Consider the following 25,329-nt stretch of genomic DNA (forward strand, 5'->3'; position numbering starts at 1 on the left):
TGGGACAATATAAACCAAAATTCATTTAAAAGGGAATGTGCATCCAGAATATAAAACCATCATTACTTCGGGTGCCCTAAAAGGTCTGAAAAAAAAAAAAAAATACTTGTCTCCTGGCGCACCTCCTCAGTGATGCCCCGTGTGCTGTTGGGATCAACAGTGAGGTGTCAACATTTTGTCAGTGCAGAAGGTACACTGGCTAGCAGGGACACAGTGCTAAGAAAGCAGGAGCGGCGCCTTTCTGGGAGGCATTTTTTTTTCGTCTTACTTTTCATAGTACTATACATGTTTAAAAAAAAAAAAAAATATTCATAATATTGAACTCCTAATTGCTGTTTTTCACACATTAACGTTGGAAGTAATAGACTATCACCCTATAAGATCCTGTTATCTACTGTATCGAGGTATTACCCATTCACTGTGATGAATGAGGCTTCTGAAAATATTCTGTACAGAAAAGGAAGTACGAGTCAGATATTCGTCTTAGTGGCCAGGGTAAAAATGAAAAGTTTTGATTTGAGGAAACAAAATTACATACACAATGTAAAATCCAGATTTAACTAATAAGTCATTTTCTGGTGAAAGATTCTCATATACAAGTTATTTCTTAATCTTGGAAGAGGATAAAATCTTTATTTTTTAATCTCTTACCTCCCAGTCCAAGTAATCACATACATCTTCAAAATTTGTAAGCAGAGACACTGAGCAGAATAGCCGTGGCAGCTCATCCCTCGTCATCGGGGGAAAACGGCTATCTTTAAGGGCACTGTAAGACACAAAAGGAACAAAAAAAAAAAAAGATTTATCTTGTTTCAGTGGCATCTCAAAGGGTACATTTTCCAAAGAGTCAGCCTAGAAAATAACCCCATGTATTTAGAATTTGGCCACTATTTTTTTTTTTATTATGATAGACCATCAATATCTGAAAGGTGGAGGTTCGACACCCGGCACCCTGATCAGATGTACCAGCAGCAGCAAAAAGTTCTCAGACACTAACAGAACAAACCAGCTCCATCATTTCAATAGCGGCTGCTGACGGTACTACAGATTTAAACCCTAGTAAAGAGGATTTAGTGATGGCAAATGGAGCTGCTGTTTTTAGGCAGTATTCGAGAACTTCTCGTTGGTGCTGATAACAGCTTATCGACAGGTGTCCAATGTCCGATACTGATATAGTCCATCTTAAGGGTAGGCAATCAATGAAACGTAGTGGCAACCCCTTTTTTCTCAAATGTTTCGGCATTACACTCTGATACATGAAAGGATGAACATGATAAGTCTTGAAACAGAAAAGAAACCCGCAAAATGTTTGACTTAAAAAAACAAAGCAGAACGAGAACTCCCCCATCTGTTCCTCCAATACTGAGGTCTGTAGCCTAGAAATAAAAGTACTCCACTTAAAGCACCATGTAATTAGGTTAGAGCCTTACCATAGCCAGATGTTTCTACCACAGATGTGGATTATATTATGGGTTTTACTCCTCGTCTCAAAATAGTGATCAAAGTCTCGGTCTCCTTTATAGTGAGACATTCTCACACAAGTCATTGCTAATCTGTCTCCAGGTCTCCGCACTTGACAAACAATACTGCTTCAAAGGTTGTGAACCCTACAGAATTTTACATATTTCTGCATAAATTTGAACTAAAAGTACATTACATTTTCACACAAGTCCTAAATGTTCAGAGAACCAAATCAAACACGAGTCAAAAATATTAAACTAAATTTTTAAAGTAGAAAAATTATACAATATCACATCTACGTGGCAAAAGTATGCAAATCTTTAAAATTAGTTCACTGAAAACTACATCACCAAAAAAACAAACATGACAAAACGGAGCCATACTTACTAATACCATGTCACAATACTAAGTTTACTGTAGTGTGAATTAGGCCCCTGTAAAAGGCAGCAGAGAAAAAAAAAATTCTCACCCCCACAGACACCCCAATTACACCCCCACTAACATTACAAAGCCTAGCTGCAAAGAAATGTAAGGCATTAGCTGATATTTTTGATAAAATACGCTAGCTGACAACCAGCAGGAAGGGTGAACCATTCGGATTAGCAGGTCATTTGAAGGTGAAATCAGAGTCTGGTACTTTTAATCAATGGGATGACAATTAGGTGCAAGTGGACAACTTCATAAAAGAACTGGGATTTATCAAGTTTCACAACATACTTCTGGAAGTGTATCATGGCTCAAACAAATAAGACTGTTGATGACTTCAGGAGGAGTTAATGCTGGACAGGATGGAAAAGATTACAATCTTTCTCTAAACAGTTTGGGCTCCACCAATCCAGAGTTACAGATTTTGTACAAATGAAGGAAATTCAAGACCATTTTTATAACCTTTCCCAGAAATGGTCTACTGACGAAGAACCAAGAGCAAGGCATACTACAGTCCATGAGGTCACAAAGAAACCCAAGATAACCTCTGAGCAAGTAAAAAGGTCTCTCTCAGATTAACTTACATTACTATTCAGGACTCCCATAATCAGGATAACACTGAACAATGCTGTGCATGGCAGGATTACCGCTTTCTAAAATAATTATTCAAGCCAATCCGAATTTTGCTCAAGATCACCTGGACAAGTCAGATGACTACTGGAACAATGTTTTGTGAATGGATGAGACCAAAATGAAGCTTTTTGGTTTAAATGAGAAGCAAGGTGTTTGGAAACAAAATAGTTTGTGCCTACTTAGGTGCATCTGGTTCAGGACAGATCTGTCCATGAGGTGAATCTGAAGAGAATGATGGTCATGCAGCAAAACAACCCAAAGCATAGAAGTCATTCTACAAAAGGAAGGTTAAAAGAGGAAAACTAAGTTACATTTGACCTTAATCCAAATGTTGTGGAAGGACCTGAAGTAAGAAAACCCACCAACATAACAGAATTGAAGCAGTTTAGTAGGGAGGAATTGGGCTAAAAATCCTCCAAGCAGTTTTGAAGGTCATACCAGATACTGAAAGTAACAATTTTGCCAAGCACAGATATGTGATATTGGATCATTTCTTCTGAATAAAACAAAATGATCAACTCTGATTTTTTTTTACTTATGTGTTTGTTTTCTTTATTTTTAGGATTTGCGTGAAAATCCGATGTGGTTTTAGGTCAAATTTATGCTGAAATATGCAACATTCTGAAGGGTTCACAAAGCTTTCAAGAACCACTATGGTGATTGTATTACAGGGAGGAAGCACCCAAAGTTGTTTCTTTCAGATAAACAGAAGATAAAATCCTGTCAAATCAAAGTAAATCACTGAACTCTGAAATATAGGAGCCAATAACTGAGCTATGAAGGTATAATTAAATTTTATCTCCAGACACTGTCACTAAACAGTGTCAACATCCTATACTGCATGAGGCATCCTTGACCTGGAGTGCCCCAACATGCTGGCGAACCAGACTAACTGCACTTAGCTACTCAAGAGAATACTTTTCTACTGACCACTTCAGTTCAATTTTACTTACAGATCTATTAAATCACAGGGTAAGTAAGGACTGACGCAAGTGCAGAATTATTATTTAGAAACCATGCTTCATACGCAATTGTGCCTTAGAAACTGCAACCAAAAGAGCTGAATAAAATCACTTTCAATCTGGCCCCAATTCGATATCACATTTTTTTGACTAGCTTTTTTCTGTGCACAATTCTTTTAAATTTGCACTTTTTTCTCACATTCCATACCATTATGGATATGTTTTCAGGTGTTTACAACAGATTCATCATTTCCAAAGATTTTTTTTTTTTCAAAATTGCATTCCAGTGTCCTAGTGGTGCATAAGAACAGTGTTTTTGCTTTAAACTATGTTCTGAATTGTAAGGATTATTGAAAGGATTCTGCGACTGATTACTTTATACTATTACATACACACAGCTCTGCTACATGCAGATATAGGCACACATCCCTTGCAATTACTAATCGGGTCATGAACGGAGGCTGCACAAGCTGAGCAGCTGAAGGACATCCCACACAATTAACTCAAGGACCTCTTAGGTCTTGTGATCAGTCACAAGACCTGAAAAAGTCCTTTAATGGGTGGAAGGTCCATCCAGCTGCTCAGCTCATGCAACCTTTGTTTGGGTCCCGGTAGCTTACTCTCCTGCCCTGCACCGATTACAGAACAGTATCTGACAGCAGGAGAGAGGGCAGCTCTCTGTGCATGATCGGGAAGGTGTCACCGTTCTCCATCACAGGAAGCTGCCTCTGGACTAGACTGAAAAAGTAGGCATCAGTCTCATCAGTAATAGGTTTTCCAGGAGTCCATCATGACAGCACCATCAGGAGCTTGTCCTTAATATCCTTGATAGACAGGAACACAGGAGGTTAAAAGCCGCCCCCCATCCATCAATCTTCAGTGATTTTTTTCAAGTACTGGTTTCCTTCTGCATACTTTACCTTCACATAGACAGGAATTTTACGGGAGGGAATATAATCGGTGCCGTCGTGATTCCTGGAAAAAAACTATTAATCGTAGGGCTAAGGCCTACTTTCCAGGATGTCCTCCTGACAGCACCATCAGGAGAATACCAGAGGTAACATTCAGGGCGGGACTACCGATTGGAGGACCTTTCTTCCGAAGGCCATTTTTTGGCCATATAAATGGTCCAGTTTATAGCATCTGCAAAAGGTGTTAAGATTTGTCCTTGTTGCAGAACTGCAGACTTGGTACACTGAGGTTCCTGCTTGCTCTGCCCAAGATGTGGTCACTGCTCTATTAGAATGGGCTCTGGTACTAACCGGAGGAGACTTCTGATGAGTAGGTCAGGCTGATCACTAACCTAACCCATCTTGCCAGCGTGGCCTTTGATGTCTTTTTCAACCAGTTTGTTTCCTAACTGTACAAAGAGATTGGGATCGATTTGCCAGTCTTTTGTTGATTTCAAGTACTGGAGGACTACTTTAATATCTAGGGAATGAATTGTCCATTCTTGACTATTTTTTGCCCTGGCAGAAGGAGGGCAAAACTACCTCTTGTCTCATATGGATGGTTGTCACTACTTTTGGTAGAAACGCTAAATTTAGCCTGAGGATAATGCAGTCATCTAGGATCCTTATGTATGGATTTTTGATGGAAAACACCTGTATTTCCCCAGTCCGTCTGGCTGTTATGGCAACCAGGAATGCAGCCTTTAGGAAGATTTAGGAAATTTTATATCTGAATTCTTGAGCAGCTCAGAGGGTGGTTTGCATAAACCATTTAGGACTGTATTTAAATCCCATGGTGGGAATAAGGGTACCGCCTCACAGTGGCACTTTGGTCGCTACGACGGCACGATCCGTGACGTTCCAGCGATATACATACGATCTCGCTGTGTCTGACACGCTACTGCGATCAGGGACCCCGCTGAGAATCGTACGTCGTAGCAGATCGTTTGAAACTTTATTTCGTCGCTGGATCACCCGCTGACATCGCTGCATCGGCGTGTGACGCCGATGCAGCGATGTCTTCACTGGTAACCAGGGTAAATATCGGGTTACTAAGCGCAGGGCCGCGCTTAGTAACCCGATGTTTACCCTGGTTACCATTGGAAATGTAAAAAAAAAAAAAAAAACACTACATACTCACATTCCGGTGCCTGTCACGTCCCCGGGCGTCCGCTTCCCTGCACTCCTCCTGCATCCTGTGTCAGCGCCGGCCGGCCGTACATCAGAGCACAGCGGTGACGTCACCGCTCTGCTTTACGGCCGTGCTTACACAGGATGCAGGAGGAGTGCATGGAAGCGGACGCCCGGGGACGTGACAGGCACCGGAATGTGAGTATGTGTTTTGGTTTTTTTTACATTTACAATGGTAACCAGGGTAAACATCGGGTTACTAAGCGCGGCCCTGCGCTTAGTAACCCGATGTTTACCCTGGTTACCCGGGGACTTCGGCATCGTTGGTCGCTGGAGAGCTGTCTGTGTGACAGCTCTCCAGCGACCACACAAGGACTTTCCAACGATCACGGCCAGGTGGCATCGCTGGTCGTGATCGTTGGAAAGTTGCTGAGCGTGATGGTACCCTAAGGCTCTAATAGTGTGTCTTATTCTGCTTGTTGCTTTAATGAATCTCTAAATCCATGGATGCCCTGCTAGTGGATAGTCCATGAAAGCACTCAGATGAAATTTGCACTGTCAAAGTGCTAGGTCTCAGGGCTTTATCAAATCCTCAACCAATATAGTCCAAAATAAGCTTGTGGTATATAATAAACATCTAGAATCCAAAAATATGCCCCAAAACTAACTCACAGTAGGGGACATATAGCAATAACCACTATTATCAATGTGTTTGATTAAAAAAACAATTTATTGAAAATATATTTAAAAAACACATGTATATAAAACTCACAAAATTCAACAAGGTGCCTTTTCGTGTGAGGGAAGCAGTATCAGTCACTGCAGATATAACAACAAGTGTGCAAATAGTTTTAGCTGGATAATGTCCAGTCATAAACAGCAGGTTTATCCACCATGGAAGTATATGGATTAAATTGCCACACTACCTGGTCTAGTTTAAGGCAAGATGCCAGAAAAACAAGAGGTACAAGTGCCTATGTTAAATGAATAATAAAGACCATAACATAGTGCAGGTAAAAGTTTGTAAAGAGGGCAGATTTACCTATAGCAGTAAGTGTTCAGGTGTGGAATCCAGCTTATTAATGCAGAGCTGATGGTGTTTCCCTCTACTCCAACGCACGTTTTGTGTATTCGTCTTCAGGGTGTGTGTGAAGAAGAATACACAAAATGTGCGTTGGCCCTTGAAACAGTAGATCGTGCCTTTCTGGAAAGATGATGGGATCTTCTTGGGACATCCTTCTCAGCAATGGAAACCAGATTCTCCTGGGCCAAAATGGTAATATGATTACCTTGGCTTGATCCTCCTGTATACTCCACCACCTGGGAGTATCCCATCAGATTATTATGTGACGAAATTCTTCCCAGTTCAGCTCCCATTCCGACTTTTGAACTGTTTTCCAGCTGAGAAAGTCTGCTACTAAATTCTGAGACCCCTTCAGATGTATCGCCGTCACTGATAAGCAGAGTTTCCTCTATCCATAAGAAAATCTTCAGTTTTACAGCCAGCAGATGACGGTGTCTTGATGTCTGAGGAAAGCTACTGTCGTGATATTGACAGACAGGATTCTGACGTGATGGTTCTTTAGATGTGACCAACATTTTTTTTAACGTTTCCCAGACTGCCTGAAGCTCCGTGAGGTTGGATGACCTGGGAGGATCTGATTTTTGCTAAGTACCCTGTAGGTACTACTGATATTTTACATGACCTCCCTAACCACTGCTGCTCGTGTCTGTGGTGACTGTTACAAAAGGGGACAGCTTCCACATAATTTAACCTTTTTTTTCTAAATTAGCCTTTAGGCTAATGACATCTTTGCTATTGCTGACAATGTTATTTTCTTGTCTAGCCCATCTCTCCTATCCTAGGCTGTCAGAATCTCATGTTGTAATTGCCTCGAATGGAATTGACTCCACCGAACCCCTGGTATAGAAGCAATCAATCCCAGAATCCTCAGCTTCTCTGATGGAAACTTGTGATTTCTCTCTGAATCTATAACGGTCTCACTTTTCGTTTTTTTTTTTTTGGTAAGAAGGACATCTGCTGTTCGGAGTCCAAGAGGATTTCTAGGAAGATCTTCTGTCTTCCTGGCACGAGATCTGATTTTTTCCAGTTTATGATCCATCCCAGGTTCGTTAAGGTCACATTCATTATTTGGTCAGTATTTTATATCAGTATTTGAAGCCAAAACCAGGAGCGGAACAATCAGAGGAAAAGTATAAAAGAAACACGTCACACCTTCTGAATTTATCACCCACTCCTAGTTTTGGCTTACAAATACGGAGATAAAATATGACCAAATACTGATTTGTTTTAGGCCACTGTCACACGGTTGATGTTAAACTGGCTTTTAGTTCCTGTGGGGACTCTGCAATCAACAGGAATTAGTCCAGAAACTGGAAAATCAATATTCCTTGTTCCCACAAGAAAACCATCACTAAGCTGGTGGCGGAGGTTAAGATGCATGGTGCTGAGGAAAGACCAAACGGCAGGCATTTGAATGGGTAATGCTGAAGGTTTTCTCCCTCTTTCAATACAAATCTTAGATACCCCTGTCCCTATGAAGAATATGAAGGACAATCTCCTGATGGCGCAGTCAGGAGGGATGTCTGGAAAAAAAATTCTGGGGGTGAATTTTTGGTTTACTGTGCAGGGAAAATATCCTTATACATCCTGTAGATCAGACATTTGCAGATGTGGCAATACCAATTTTCATTTTTTTAAATTGGTAATAAGAGGTGATTATAATTTAATTTTTTAGCAATTTTTATTTTTTATTTTTTTGGTCACCCATAGGGGTCAGAGCTTCAAAGATGGCAGAAATTAAGTCCTTAGACAGAGCCGTCTGCCATGGCAAAGCATCGACACCCACAATCAATTTTTAACATAAAAACCTGATTTAAATTATTTAACGCCGGCGTCCCTGCACGGTTCCTCTTCCCCTGGCAGGGACGCTGACATGCTCATTGCCACGGCCGCTCGGCGGCTTCTCCTGCTCTAGCTCCGGCCACGGCTTCTTGATTTCACGCTTAAGGCTCGCGCTCCACGCTTCTTGAGGGGTAAGCACACACTCTGGAAAAGACCCCATCCTATAGCTGGGAGGCATTAGGTATTTAAGGCACCCTCCCCTGTAGGGAGGTGCCTGAGCAACTTTTGCTATTTGTTTGTCTACTACCTACAAGTCTTATGTCAGGTCTCGGTTCGTGTACCCACTCTGAGAACCTGTGCCAGTGACTGTCCAGTCATCCTGAGCCCGTCCTGTCTGAACCAGCCCCAATATCTTTACTACCAGTGATTATGTGCTGCATGACACTGAGTCCTTACCTGCATCCCTGACCGCTTCTGCAGTACCGGGGAGTGCCCTGGAGTAGTACCTAATGGCTACCTGCAGCTCAAACCTAACCTCACAGGGGCTCTAGTGAAGACCAGGTAGCCGCTTAGTTACCCCCCGCCAAGGTAAGACAGACTCGTGGCGCAGCAGGTGCACACACCAATGTGGCTAATTTTTTTTCCCCTACCCATACATGTAGCAAGCATTCACATTTCCAAGCTGCGCCTAAATTATGCACCAGAACACTGGCGTGAAAGCCTTCATGTCATCAGGACCAATAGGTTTAGGACCCTATAAGTTGACCAGCACTTTGGTGACGGACATCAATTACTTTGGTCAATCTTACAAGACCCTAGAAGAAAAGCCCATGTTTGAGAAGCCCTGTATTAAATGGTTGGCAGATACTGCCAAAATAGTGCGACCTTAGTTTATTGCTTTTGGTGGATGGAGCTAACCTTAGGTGTAAGTGTATGGCCAACTTGAAACATTCCCTTAAATGAGTGAATTCTTGGAAAGTGGTGTTCAGTTCAGAGATAAAAATTGGCTACACCAGATATATTATCACATGAGAACCATGGTATTTTAAGTCTCGTTCTTGTCAGCCACTGCAAAAAAAAACAACCCTGAATGAAAGAGCCATCTGTGTAAAGAGAATAAGATTCTGGTAACTATGAAGAAATATTTGAAAGATGCGCTGAACAAAATATAAGTATAGCAAATATTGCTGGAGAGCGATATCCGGCTGCTGGAATAACAGTGATGAAAGTTACCATTACGCCAGCAAACTTTCACTCCCACGGACTGAGCTCACTCGAACATTGTGTGCACAGTTTGGAGCCAACTTTGCCACATGTTAAATATCTGAAAAATAAAACCTACGTACTAGACGATGGCAAGAAGAAAAAATGTTCCCCAAAAAAAAAAAAACAGAAGCAAAGCAGTGTTCACATTCATGCACTGTAAGCTCAGTTTGGAGCATCAGTCACAGATACCATCAAATTTGATGACACATTGCCGCATTCTTTTTAAGTGATGAAAACCATGACGTAAGCCAATGGATTCGGCTCTGCATTATTACTAACTGATACCAAGGTGCAGACGAGAACACAGCTTAAGCTTAAAGGGGTTGTAAAGTCTCAAACTACAACTTTGCAGAATATTCTGGTGTCGGTGAGGGTTGTCATGTGACTGCAAGTATGTGATTTGCACACTTCCGGCCACATTATTATTATTTATTGTTATAGCGCCATTTATTCCATGGCGCTTTACATGTAAGGAGGGGAATACATAAAAACAAGTACAATATTCTTAAACAATACAAGTCATAACTGGTACAGGAGGAGAGAGGACCCTGCCCGCGAGGGCTCACAATCTACAAGGGATGGGTGAGGATACAGTAGGTGAGGGTAGAGCTGGTCATGCAGCGGTTTGGTCGATCGGTGGTTACTGCAGGTTATAGGCTTGTCGGAAGAGGTAGGTCTTCAGGCTCTTTTTGAAGGTTTCGATGGTAGGCGAGAGTCTGATGTGTTGTGGTAGAGGGTTCCAGAGTAGGGGTGATGCGCGAGAAATCTTGTATGCGATTGTGGGAAGAGGGGAGTAGAGGAGGAGATCTTGTGAGGATCGGAGGTTGCGTGTAGGTAAGTACCGGGAGACGAGGTCACAGATGTATGGAGGAGACAGGTTGTGGATGGCTTTGTACGTCATGGTTAGGGTTTTGAACTGGAGTCTCTGGGCAATGGGGAGCCAGTGAAGGGATTGACCGAGGGGAGAGGCCGGGGAATAGCGGGGGGACAGGTGGATTAGTCGGGCAGCAGAGTTTAGAATAGATTGGAGGGGTGCGAGAGTGTTCGAGGGGAGGCCACAGAGCAGGAGGTTGCAGTAGTCAAGGCGAGAGATGATGAGGGCATGGACTAGGGTTTTTGCAGATTCTTGGTTGAGGAATGTACGGATTCGTGAAATATTTTTGAGTTGAAGTCGGCAGGAAGTGGAAAGGGCTTGGATATGTGGTTTGAAGGAGAGATCAGCGTCAAGGATTACCCCGAGGCAGCGAGCTTGTGGGACTGGGGAGAGTGGGCAGCCATGCACTGTAATGGATAGGTTCGTTGGGGGGGGGGGGGGGTGTCACGTGAGATGGGGGAAAGATGATGAATTCTGTTTTGTCCATGTTAAGTTTCAGAAATCTAGCGGAGAAGGAGGATGAAATAGTGGACAGACATTGAGGGATTCTGGTTAGTAGGGAGGTGATATCTGGTCCAGAGATGTAGATCTGTGTGTCATCAACAGAGATGATACTAAAAACCGTGAGATTCTATGAGCTGTCCCAGGCCAAAAGGTGTAAATGGAGAAGAGCAGGGGCCCTAGGACTGAACCTTGTGGGACTCAGACAGATAGAGGGCGAGGTAAGGAGGTGGTGTGTGAGTGGGAGACGCTGAATGTCCGGTCTGTTAGGTATGATGAGATCCAGGATAGGGACAAGTCTGTGATGCCAAGGGATGAGAGGGTCCATAATAATAGGGAATGGTCCACTGTGTCAAAGGCAGCCGACAGGTCCAGGAGGAGGAGGACAGTAGTGTCGCTTGCTCTTGGCGGTTAAGAGGTCATTGGTGACCTTAGTTAGAGCAGTTTCAGTGGAGTGGTGTGACCGGAAGCCAGATTGTAAGCGGTCGAAGAGGGAGAAAGAAGAGAGATGGGAGGACAGTTCAAGGTAGACGTGTTGTTCCAGTAGCTTGGAGGCATAGGGGAGAAGTGATATAGGGCGATAGCTAGATACAGAGGATGGGTCAAGAAGGCTTTTTGAGGATAGGTGTGATGGAGGCATGTTTAAAGCTTGAGGGGAAAACACCAGTTGTTAGTGATAGGTTGAAGGGGTTGAGATGGGTTAGGGTTGGGATGAAGACTCTGGTGAGGTCTGGGATGAAGTGGGATGGGATCAGGTCAAGTGCACAGGTGGTGAGATGTGATCTTGAGAGTAGAGTGGAGAGTCGATCTTCTGTAATGGTGGAGAAGTTGGTTTTGGAGGTGGAGGGCTGGGAAGTCAGGAGGAAGGGCTCTGGCATAAACGCAGTCATTACTTTGGAGACAGTACCTCTTGACACGCCAAGCATTCGGGCACTTTCTGTTACACTAGCGCCTGCCATACGAGCACCAACAATTTGGCCTCTTTGAAAATCCGAGAGGTATGCCATTGGTATCAGGTTCTCATCAATGTTCTTACAGTTTTGCAAAATAGTTAATTTACATACACATCACACAAATAATCAACTACAAAACATTACTATATGTCATGGTTTGCATGTGTATCACATGTTCGAAGATTATGATGCCAAAATGTTAGGTGTGTGTGTGTGTGTGTGTGTGTGTGTGTGTGTGTGTGTGTGTGTGTGTGTGTGTGTGTGTGTGTGTGTGTGTGTGTGATATATATATATTGGTGTAGTGACCAATGTTACAGCCAGGGGGCGCTGTGTGTGCTCTTCAAGGCAGGGTTATGATGAAACAATGACTGGTAGTGTGGTGAATGGCCGATGTGTCGCAGAGGGAGTCTGCGTGGTAAGTGATGTAATGTGGTTGTTCTGGGACCTGTAGTCCCTCGAGTTTGTGTAATGGTGTATAGTTAGTATGGGAGACTTACTAGGCTAGTTGTGTGTGATCGGCGGGACAAACTAGCCACACATCCACACTCATCCAGGGGTGTGGTTTCAGGGTATATAATGTGACCAGGGTGTGGGTCACATGGTCTCTGAAGGTCCTGAAGTATGTGTTGGATAACCTGGGAGCAGGATTCCTGAATAGCACATTGGGCTACCTGTGTTGGATTTCCTGTGAGTAGGAATCCTGAATAGCACAAGGTGAGACTTTGTTATTGGTGGCCTGGGTATTGGACGGTCCCAGCTGGGGATGGACGTCCTGAATAGTACCCGGACTGGCCACTTGTGTGATCCTGTGTAACCTGGGTGTTGGGAGGTCCTGGTAGTAGGACCGGATCCCTGAATAGCACGAGGTGAGGACCGGGATCTGCAGAGCCAGTGATAGCTACTGTGTGGGGAAGCTACAGTCCTTCGGTGGGTCTGGACTGACTAATGCGTGCCGGCCAGGCAAGTTGGTGATCCCCGTGAGGCAGCTTATCCAGAGGAGTGGACTGACAAGGAGTCAGCAGGTGGAGCAGGAGCTCCCGTCAGGTACTATACAGTCTGTTAGTGCTTGTAATGTTTTATGAACTGTGTGGTCTCCCACGGTGACTGAACGGACTGTGGGTCGTGATAAGCTCATGAAATATAACGCAATGGACTGTACGTCATGTGGTTTATGATGTGTAATAAACCAAATAAGACTGTTATGTGTGAGATATCGTGCCTGAAGTGTTTATCCTGCTGCCAAGCGAGTATTCCCCAACCCACTCAGGTAGCGTATTCCCACAATATAAATATTATATATACGCACATGTACACATACACACACACACACATATACACATACACACATATACACATACACACATATACATATACACACATATACATATACACACATATACATATACACACATACATATACACACATATACATATACACACATATACATATACACACATATACACACATATACATATACACACATACATATACACACATATACATATACACACATATACACACACATATACATACACATATACACACACATATACACACACTGTATATGGAATTTGAGAAAAAGTTAAGTTTGCACAGATATACAAAAAAAGGTGCGTATTTGTAAATGTTGCCCGAGGCTTAGGCTTTGTGCACACGTTGCGGATTAGGCTTAGGAATTTCTGGTGCGGATTCTGCATCTCTTGGCAGAAAACGCAGGTGCGGATTTGTCGCTTTTGTGCGTTTTTGTTGCAGATTTGCTGCGGATTTACTGCGTTTTTTACCCCTGCGGATTTCTATAATGGAAAGGGTACAGAAATGCTGCAGATCCGCAAAAAAGAAGTGACATGCTACTATTTTTAATCCGCAGCGTTTCTGCACGGAATTTTCCTCACCATCAGCACAGCGGGGGTTTTTTTCACATTGATTTACATTGTACTGTAAATCACTTGCTGATCTGCAGCGTTTCTGTACTGCAAAAAATGCTGCAGACCCGCAGAAAATCCGCAACGTGTGCACATACCCTAAATGTTTTGGGATAAAACAGAATTAGGCTGCACATTACCATTGGTTGACGAAGAAAGCAGATTTTGAGCCAACAACAGCTGGCATCAGTTGGACTGTGCACATACTTTAAAGAGTTAACCCTAACATTAAAAGTTGTCACCTAAAGGATATGTACTTTGAGGATCAGTGGGGTCTGAAGCCAGGACCTCAGCGATCCTGAGAATATGGCTCTGAAATGCTTTCATTCTCTATGAGGATGCCTGTGAATGACAGTCCTATAGTGAATGAATGAAGCTTCATTCTGGTGGGGCATTTCAGAGACCCTCTTAATAGGTATTAAAGGAATTTTCACAACACTAAAAGTTAAAATCAGGAACACCATATTGCCGCCCATTGTACGTGGGCACCGCATATAATCCAGTTTGGATTTCTCAGGAACAACCATTGTAATAAAGTGTAGAAAATAAAGCGTACGACAATGCAATGTAAGAAAAAATGCATGGTGCCTACAGTGAAACATGGTGGTGGCAGTGTCTAAGTGGGGCTGCATGATTTCTACTCATGTCAAGGAGCTACTTTTCATTGATGGTATCATGAGTTCACAGATGTGCAGAAGCATGTAGTGCAAAAAATGCCACCATTATAAAATCAAAGCAGCGGAGGATGTGTTCCCTGGAGACCATTCGTATTCTGCGAACTAGTAATGCGATTGGCGAATCTAGGTGTGGCAGATAGCTTGGGAGCACTGACTAAGAGCATAGAGCTTACTATAAAGTGTGGTTACAGTGCAACATCACACACACTATGGACAACTGTAGGATCCTAACTTTGTGGGAATAGTCTGTGTATAGTTCTTTCCTGTTCAACATGACTGTGAGCCTGTGTACAATGCAAGATCCATGGATTGATATGCTTGTGTGAGGATCTTGGAGGACCTGCACTCAGGGCTCTGACATAAAAATGTAATCAAACATTTTAGGAATAAATTGCAACTGCAATCCAGAGCTTGTGATCCAACATCAATGATTATTATATTGTTCTTGATTGAATGGGTAAACCATCAAACGGACACTCAAATCTTGTGGAAAGCCTTCCAGAAATGCACAGGTTCCTATAGCAGCATAAGGGGGGCCAACCAGACATTAACACCCATTACATAGAATGGGAAATCCAACTCGCTCAATGATGAGATGGACCCGTTTCCACACACCTTTGGCTCTAAAATGTGAAGTGTGTTGGATAGCAACAGGTCTCCCTCCTCTTACTGAAAGTTTTTAGATGAACAGAAGAGCGATCAGTGGTTTACAGATTTGGATTAGCTAAGGCTACTTTCACACACAGCATATTTGCTGCGTATTTTTACGCGCGCGTATTTTGCTGCTGCTTTACCTGCGTTTTTTTACGCAGGCAAAAAACGCAGCTGCTTTCACACACAGCGTTTTTTGCTGCGTTTTTTGCAGCTGCGTTTTTTTCAGCATTGTGTACTGAAAATAAAGTTTGTTTGAAAAAAAAAAAAAGGGGGAAAAAAAAAGTCATTGAGGTCATTTCCTGTCTTTATGACTCAGAATACAATACACACTGGAGTTAACATCATGTCGATTCTGCCAGCTGCAATGGCCTTGAGCCAAAGACGCCTCAGCAAGCGGAACAGACATCAGCTGGGGTTTACTAACCCCACTGTCACTAACCCCAGGTTACTAGGGCAGGCGTCAGTCAGACGCCCCCCCTCGTAACCCTGTACGGTAAGGGTATGTTCACACGATCCTGATTTCAATCCTTTTTTTTTCAGGACAAAAACCGCAGCTCTTGGCAGAAAACGCAGGTGCGTTTTTGGTGCGTTTTTGATGCGGTTTTTGATGCGGTTTTTAGTGCGGTTTTTTATGCAGTTTTCTCTGCAGATTGTCTGTGTTTGACTCAAATAAAGCTTTAACTGCAGTGGGGGAAAAAAAAAAAAAGAAATTATGTCATTTCCTTGTCCAACCCTTTTCTTCTTCCATCCTCCATTTTGGGACTAAACACCAAAATGAGTGGACGTGTTTTGAATGACAGCGCTCCGCAGAGTGCTGAGCGTAGGCCAGATCACAGCCCGCGGATCCAGCTCTATCCAGCTATTTAAGTCTACGTTCACATTTGCGGTCTGCGGCGCAGCATCAGGCGCCGCATGCGTCATGCGCCCCTATATTTAACATGGGGGCGCATGGACATGCGTCGCACTTGCGTTTTGCGCTGCATGCGTCACTGCAGCGCACGCATCCGGCCGCAGAGGACGCAGCAAGTTGCATTTTTGCTGCGTCCAAAATCAATCAAAAAAAGGACGCATGCGGCGCACAACGCAAATGTGAACATAGCCTAAGTGCCACGTATTTCTTTGCCACGTACCACGTATTTCAGTGCCACGTATTTCTTTGCCACGTACCACGTATTTCAGTGCCACGTATTTCAGTGCCACGTATTTCAGTGCCACGTATTTCAGTGCCACGTATTTCAGTGCCACGTATTTCAGTGCCACGTATTTCAGTGCCACGTATTTCAGTGCCACGTATTTCAGTGCCACGTATTTCAGTGCCACGTATCACGTATTTCAGTGCCACGTATTTCAGTGCCACGTGCCATGTATCAAAGTGCCACGTGCCACATATTTCAGTGCCACGTGCCACGTATCAAAGTGGCACGTGCCACGTATTTCAGTGCCACGTATTTCAGTGCCACGTATTTCAGTGCCACGTATTTCAGTGCCACGTATTTCAGTGCCACGTATTTCAGTGCCACGTATTTCAGTGCCACGTATTTCAGTGCCACGTATTTCAGTGCCACGTATTTCAGTGCCACGTGCCACGTATTTAAGTGCCACGTGCCACGTATTTAAGTGCCACGTATCACGTATTTCAGTGCCACTTATTTAAGTGCCACGTGCCACGTATTTCAGTGCCACGTGCCACGTATTTCAGTGCCACGTATCAAAGTGCCACGTATCAAAGTGCCACGTATCAAAGTGCCACGTATCAAAGTGCCACACGTATCAAAGTGCCACACGTATCAAAGTGCCACACGTATCAAAGTGCCACACGTATCAAAGTGCCACACGTATCAAAGTGCCACACGTATCAAAGTGCCACACGTATCAAAGTGCCACACGTATCAAAGTGCCACACGTATCAAAGTGCCACACGTATCAAAGTGCCACACGTATCAAAGTGCCACACGTATCAAAGTGCCACACGTATCAAAGTGCCACACGTATCAAAGTGCCACGTATCAAAGTGCCACGTATCAAAGTGCCACGTATCAAAGTGCCACGTATCAAAGTGCCACGTGCCACATATTTCAGTGCCACGTGCCATGTATCAAAGTGCCACGTGCCACATATTTCAGTGCCACGTGCCACGTATCAAAGTGGCACGTGCCACGTGCCACATATTTCAGTGCCACGTATTTAAGTGACACGTGCCACGTATCAAAGTGCCACGTATCACGTATTTCAGTGCCACGTATTTAAGTGACATGTATCACGTATAAGTGCCACGTGTCACGTATTTAATTGCCACATATTTAAGTGCCACGTATCAAGATTTTCCATGGAGAACAGACACATCCAGAGATATGTCTGCTCTCCACGGCTGCAGCAACACACTGACAGGAGCCATAGTTCCTGTCGGTGTGTCACTGCGCATGCGCGAGCGAGTTTACCGGCGGTCATTGACCCCGGCACTCTCGCTTAACGGCAGTGCTGCGTGGGAAAGTTCAACGCAGCTGTACTGCTGTTAACCGAGACGCCGGAGCCATTGAACTCCGGGACAGTACGCGATACACTGCTAGGAGCTTCGCTCCTGGCAGTGTATCGCCGGAGAGCAGGGGATCGGCGTGGGACACTCGTTTTATGGATTCTGCGGACAGGGAGTATGGATTTGGTTTATTATTTTTGGATTTTTTCCTGGAGGATCGAGGGCTTCGCCTACAAGTGTGCTGTTGGTGAGTATATACTCTGTGTTATGTGTTGTATGTACTGTGTGTCATGTATGTGTATTGTGTGTAGGTGTTTTGTGTAACTTTACAATTGTGCTAAGTCGCCGGACACAGGGACAACTCTCCCATCCTAATACCGGATGGGAGTAGTAGTCCCATACGGCGACTTAGCACAATGGTGGCACTAGCGTCGCATGGGGACACACGCACACACGCACACACACAGACTCCATGCTGCTTCACTGGGGGGCGGGGGCTTCCCTCTTCCTGTCCGACGTCACGTCCGGTCCTGGGTGTCAACCCCTCCGTACAAAGACGCCGACACCCAGGACAAAGGCGCTGTGTGTGGAAGGTAATATGGGGCCCTAGGGGGATACGCAGACAAGCCGCTGCGTAAAGAATTGACATGTCAATTCTTTTTACGCCGGCGTGTTTGCAGACAAAAGCGCCGCTTTTTTTGCGGTGTGTCTGAACGGCAAAGTGAATTTCTCATTCACTTTGCCGGCAGACGAAAATGACATTGCGCATATTTGAAAAGCGCCCGCAAAATAGCGCTCAAAAATGCGCTATGTCTGAAAGGAGCCTAAGTCAAAGCCCTGACTGATGTTTTTTTATTTTCCCTTTTTAATATTACATTTTGCTTTTCCCAAAATAAATATTATGCTGTAGCAATTTAAGGTGAATAAGTCAGCAAGTTTTTCCTATGAAATCAGTCAGCAGCATGATGTAGGTGCAGAGACCCCAATTCCAGTGATGTGTCACTTGCTGAACTGCTTGGTGTAGTTTTGATAGAATCCCCGTTCTCTCTAATGTAGATGTAACAGTGCTCAGAATGCTGAGCTGTGTATAACCCCGCCCACACCTCTGATTGGCAGCTTCCTGTGTACACTGTGCATGATCAGTAAGCTGCCAATCAGTGGTGGGGACGGGGTCACACAGATTAGCCTGACTGGACTGCACTTGAGATCTAGTCAGTCAATCTCCTGCTGATAAAACACCGATTGTATTGAAACTACAGCACTCAGACGAATAATGGAGACATCCCTGGATCAGGGTCTTATGTCCTATATTATGCTGCTCTCAGACTAAATAAAAACCTGCTGACATATTCCCTCCAATGTGCCACAATATCTGATTGATAAGGATTCCAAATGCAGGGATGCCCGGGCACATCCAGAAATGGATAAAGTAGTCCGCCACTACGAGACTGTCCAGTATATTATACAGCCTACAATCACAGCAAAACTACATAAGACTAGAGGTTTTCCAGACCAAAACAAAGCGTTATGAGTTACCTGGTAAGTGTGTACTCCCTGAGACCAGAATGCAGGTTCATGGCAGAAAAGGTTCCTATGCATCCACGCAGCCTTTTGTCTCGTCCAATCTTCCATGTTACAAACAGTGGGCTTGCAAAAGAAAAGAAGAGCACTCATTACTAAAAACATAATGTATATAGAGACTAGTGATGAGCGATAGAGCGTGCTGATAAGGTGCTATAATTTGTTATCCAAGCACACCTGTGTCCTAATCGAGTATTTTTGGTGTGCTCGAAAACAAAAAATCGTCAAGTCGCCGCGGCTGCCGCTCGCTGAACGATCTGTAATAGATTGGCAGCCTATGGAGGGATCACGCTGGCTCCTGAGCTGCAACCATGGAAGAAATAGTGGGAAAATCCAGCAAGACTGCTTGTCAAGACTAAGCCTGTAAGGCTCGAAACGCGTAGATCTGATGTCCACATGTTATTTTATACTATCTGCATTTTTTTCTTTGTTTTTGGCCATATCAAAATAAATGTTATGTTTTATATATAAAAAAATGTTTGCAGTAGCTGGAGTTTTCCACCATTTCTTCAGTCGTTTATTGCTGCCTGTCAAAAGGTGTAAAAGCGACTTTACTCTTAAGTTGCAGAAGGAAAGGGAGCCTCTAAATATGTTTTTTTCCAGGTGTTTTTTTTCCCCATAAGGAATCTCCGCATTCTGGACTACAAGCCTCAGATACATCAGACTAGTATGTAATGCCTGGGGTTGGAGAACAGCTTGCGGACAGGATCACATGAACATAGCTTATTTGGGAAGGGATGGCACCAGGAGTAATTGTGGAAAGAGGCAAGGCACGCTGGGGCACTCATGTGTTGGTAATGGTTTGCTGAGAAACCTAGGGTCTTCACATTTGCAGCACTACCTACCTAAAACTTGTAACCAAATAGTCCCATTCATGGTAGTTACACTCACTAACTGCAGTGACTTCTCGCAGAATATCCCCCCTAGCAACACTGAAAAAATGGCTCAAGGAGGTTTCAGGCAGGCAAATGGTCTTAAAGATAACCTGTCACCCCAAAATACAAGATGAGCTAAGCCCACCACCATCAGGGGTTTATCTACAGCATTCTGGAATGCTGTAGATAAGCCCCCGATGTATCCTGAAAGAGGAGAAAAAGAGGTTAGATTATACTCACCTGGGGGTGGTCCCGCTGCAGTGGGCGTCGCGGTCCTGTCCGGGGCCTCCCATATTCTTACGATGACGTCCTCTTCTTGTCTTCACGCTGCAGCTCCGGCGCAGGCATACTTTGTCCTGTTGAGGGCAGAGCAAAGTACTGCAGTGCGCAGGCACTGGGCCTCTCTGACCTTTCCCGCCACCTGCACACTGCAGTACTTTGCTCTGCCCTCAACAGGACAAAGTACGCCTGCGCAGGAGCCGCAGCGTGAAGACGAGGACGTCATCGTAAGAAGATGGGAGGCCCCGGACCGGACCGCGACACCCATCGGACCGGACCGCCCCTGGGTGAGTATAATCTAACCTTTTTCTCATCTTTCAGGATACATTGGGGCTTAGCTCATGTTCGATTTTGGGGGTGACAGGTTCCCTTTAATGTTCTGGATAATCGTTTTAATGCTATATAAATGGCCGCTTACACGACAGACTGGAGTTTAATGAATGACGCACAACACAATGAAGAGTGACATTTTGCAAGCAAGTATGCATATTTGTTGGGCACTGCCTGAATAATGCAGGAAGCAGTGAGAACACTTGAGCGAATCCTTTTATAATATTAAATATAAAGGTGAATCGAGGTAAAATGCTAGATAAAGAGGCAAAGACTAAACCGAACAGGATTTATCGAACGTAAAGTGATTTCATCACAACATACTTCTAACCATGGAAGACTCCATAATGTCAGCCATCACAGCTAGCACTGCCTGTCCTCACTTTAAGAGGCACATCTGCATTGTGGGATAGTGGACAGGAGAGCATACAGGAGGCTGGAAACAACTGTGTAGGAACATTATCAATAGCTGATGAGGCTTAATGGTTTTGACCAGTGAAGAAGTGAGCCCCACAGCCGATCAGCTGTTAGAGGGCTGCTCACCATTCATGGTATATCAGGTACACCACCGAGCAGGTATGATCAGTATAATGGCCATGGCTATATGTCTGTGGAGTTACAACTACGTCACAATGTTCATGCTCCACCAGACCAGAGGTGGGCGACCCCCTAGGCAATATGCCATATAATGGGAAAAACACACTTTTGAACATACAGTAAATTGGAAAGTTGCTTGTTTGTACGAGCACTAATTACACACGTCATTAAAGGTTATTCCCATCTTCAAAGTATCCATGAAAATCGACCACACCAAAACAAGGAAACCATATTCGTACACATTTTATGAACTGTCGTAACGATCGTTCATGTTAAAGTCACAATAATTGCAAAAAGAAAAGTAAAAAAAAATAAATATGAGCGCCAGTGGACTGGCTACACTGTATAAAGGCAGCCTTACTGGACAGATTACTTGTTCATGTAGTTCTTCCATTATAGTGGCAAGTCAGGAGGCTGGGTAGTGTTATAAGGGAGTAATGTGGGGCATCGCACCAGGAGAAGAAATGGCGATACACTGCTATCTAATAAAGACCACAGTAAAGCTGTATCCTCTGTGGGACCCCAAAAGCCGGCACAGTCAGAAGCAGTCACTAAAATATAGCCTGATGTGCAATTTGTGTAACCAGCATGGAGTAATCCGTGGCCGCCTCATCAGATAAGCGATGGCTATTGGCCTTTCACCAGCTGACAGTGCACCTATGCCGAGCACAATCTGATGTGAAGCTACAAATAATGGGCCGTCTTCTACATCTCTGCCGTACTCTCGGGCCACACAGCAGGGAAGCTCTGCCATCGGAGTCACTTACCTTCCAGTCTCAGTATAAACAACAAGCCAAGCACACAGGATCTCAGAACTGCTGTCTTAACCCCTCCAATTATAGCCAATTTTCATTTTTCTGTTTTGTTTTTTTCCTTGTTAACTGATGCACAACAGCTTGCTTTTTCATGGACCTAGTTGTTTTAAAGGACACAGACAAGTTTATCAAATGAAAATAACCCAAAATGCTCTTGCCCACAGACATTCCTTCTAGCTACTTGCTACGGAAACCCCTATTCTTATTCCGTATTAATCTGGCCATACACAGATGGTTGTTGGCCAAATGATGCCACGTCTGAACCATCTTGGCTGTGTCTCGCATATACGGGAGTGTTCGCTCATCCAAGAGCTGCTGTGTTTATGAGAAAGGTGGCGGCAGAGGCGACTTATCTCTGGGAGACGAATGCTATCAGTCTGAAATCGGACTTGCCCGATTGATCTATCTGCTGACGATCAGTCGGCCGCTGCACCCATACACAAGAGCGTCAGCTGAATACACTGATATTGGTGGGTTCATCGGACAGTGTAATATGCATGAGGCCTTTAAAATATCCACTAAAGTATTTAGTGGACCTGTTCAACATCAGGAACTACTCCGCCATGTACATGAGGATCCAGACCAGGAATAAGCCACAGGGAATGGGTGAATAAGAGTTGGACACAACGGGTAGAAAAAGAGGAGTCAAATACATGGCAGAAATATCCAAAATGAGAAGTTTCTAAAAATAATTACAAAAGAAAATGTGAATGTCTTGAGCGAGTTATTTTGAATCTTTATTTAAAGGGGTTGTGCCACAAAGAAGCAGGCAACTACTTTGTAGCTTGTATTTTCATTCCTGCACCCCTACCTTGTTATATATCACATTCTGCACTTTAGTGTATTTCTATGCAGCTCAAATCCCTGTGTTCTTTTCTGTCTCCATCCTGAATTTCAGATTTCACTCTGCTTCATCGTCCTTTATGCTCTGCTATAAAGCCCAAGATGCATCAGCATTTAGAGCCTGTACCAACTCTGAATGCTGGGATGACCCAGCCTGTTCTCTATATTCCCTTAAGTAAGGCTACTTTCACACTGGTGTCGGCACGGGGCCGTCGCCATGCGTCGGCCCGAAGTGCCGACGGACAGTGTGTTAATGTAGCACAACGTGGGCAGCAGATGCAGTTTTTCAACGCATCCGCTGCCCCATTGTAATGTCCGGGGAGGAGGGGGCGGAGCTACGGCCGCGCATGCGCAATCGGAAATGGCGGACACGACGCACAAAAAACGTTAAATGTAACGTTTTTTGTGCCAACGGTCCGCCAAAACACGACGCAACCGTCGCACGACGAATGCGACGTGTGACCATACGTCGCAATGCGACGCTAATTTAAGTCTATGGGGAAAAAAACACATCCTGCAGACAACTTTGCAAGATGCGCTATTTCTCCTAAACGACGCATTGCGACGTATGCAAAACGACGCTAGTGTGAAAGTAGCCTAAGCTAACAGAATGTGCAGTCACGAGTAATAAGAAAATAGCTATGTAATCAACTAATATTCCCTGAGGAGAAAGTGTGCAGCCCACAGTGTGTGCAAGTGTGTAGTACATGCCATGGTACTGCAGGACACAAGCAGTTGTGGATAATTGAATGGTGCCCCCCTCTTATTGAAAAGAACAAAGCCACGTCATTCCTGGGGGTTACCATGGGTTCACATGACCTAAGTGAGGAGGAGATCAGGAATTTTCCGGAACAAATACATAAGGTAATACTAGAAGGCCAGAATGTAGTAAAAATAAGCCCAGAGTGCTATTTTAATAAGTGACAATACTGTATAGATAGTCATCCATACATAACATCCCTTTCAGATGACATGCAGAGATTGCAAAATATGTCCACGATCAGCAAATTCTTCCTCCCGACCCTTAATTAGCAGCGTTTTCATGCTGAAACGTAAAAGGGGCTGGAGAACATTGCTCCGACTGTCAGAGCAAAAGACTGCAGAATCTTTCAGCAAAGTTGGTGTAATCACTAAATGTATTTGTGTGGCACATTAGAATACCGCAGTACTAGCTTAAGTTCACATGATGACTTGTGATAAGTTCTTGACTATTTTAGCTGCGCCAAAAACTGCAGCATCACATAGTTCCAGCAAAGTGGATGGGACTCCTAGAAATCTCGTGCCCACTTTGGTTTTTTGGGTTTTTTTTTTTTTTTTTACACACAGTGTAAGGGGACCTGCCGTGCGTGTTTGAAATTCAGTTTTATGTGCACATTTTTCCCCATAGAATTGCATTAGGTGCGCATAGGTTGCAGGTAAAAAACATGGGGTATTACTCTGCTGCAAATATACACTAAAAATGCATGTAATCCACAACACTGCATCAAGAAAGCTTTGTTACAGCCAAATACAGAGTATCAGAAATAAAGCAGCTATGTAAAAAAAAAAAAGCTAGTAACCTAAATTACCTAATGGTGTAAAAATGCTGCAGAAAAAACACACAACTTACCAATTCTCTACTAAAACGTAAGTCACTGGCAGCATGATACAGACACTTGTCACATAAGAGAATCCAATTGTGCTCTCCCATAAGAAATGTACAAAGTGCCATGCCCCTATTGCAGATAGATACCCCGCAAGCAAGCACTGCAACATGGTCAGGGGATAATAGCCAAATTAGACACCCTCCACTAGGTGGCACTAGCGAGATGGTTCTCATTTCCAGGAGCAAGCTAATTTGCATAGTTTTTCCCATGGAGAATCGCCAGAGATATCATTGCTTATCTTAATGAGAACTAGTTACGGTGTATTTCATCCATAAACTCGCATGCAATTAAGGCAAGTGAAGAATCAAATCTAAAGCCACTAACTACAGAACTGTATTTTCTTTTAGGGGCCAGGATGCAAAATTCAACAACAAAAGAGAAAAAAAAGAAAAAAAGCCAGAACTGCAGTCTCAGGAAAGAAAGGGAAAAGAATCCCAGCCCTGCTGGCAGAGGCGACCTCTCCACTGCTCAGACATGACCTCATATGACTGGAACAGTGGGAGAACACAAACAAGTGTCCTTACTGGTTTGAGCACCTCTTTCTGAGTCATGCAAAGTGTGGCACAGAACAAAAGACGGGGCAGCGCTAACATTACACCCCGCTAGGAAGAGT

General features: G+C 44.0%; 1 protein-coding gene across 1 annotated transcript in view; it reads right to left on the reverse strand.

Moving 5' to 3' along the window:
- AMMECR1 (AMMECR nuclear protein 1) overlaps positions 1 to 25,329 on the reverse strand; it is a 312,508-nt gene that overhangs the window by 32,366 nt on the left and 254,813 nt on the right. The window contains exons 3-4 of the mRNA XM_077285152.1: positions 19,287 to 19,397; positions 652 to 766 (exon numbers count right to left, since the gene is read on the reverse strand). Of these exons, the coding sequence (XP_077141267.1) occupies positions 652 to 766; positions 19,287 to 19,397 (226 nt within the window). The remainder of the gene's footprint in view (positions 1 to 651; positions 767 to 19,286; positions 19,398 to 25,329) is intronic.

The sequence above is a fragment of the Ranitomeya variabilis genome, chromosome 2 (assembly GCF_051348905.1).
Source record: "Ranitomeya variabilis isolate aRanVar5 chromosome 2, aRanVar5.hap1, whole genome shotgun sequence".
Lineage (NCBI taxonomy): Eukaryota > Metazoa > Chordata > Amphibia > Anura > Dendrobatidae > Ranitomeya > Ranitomeya variabilis.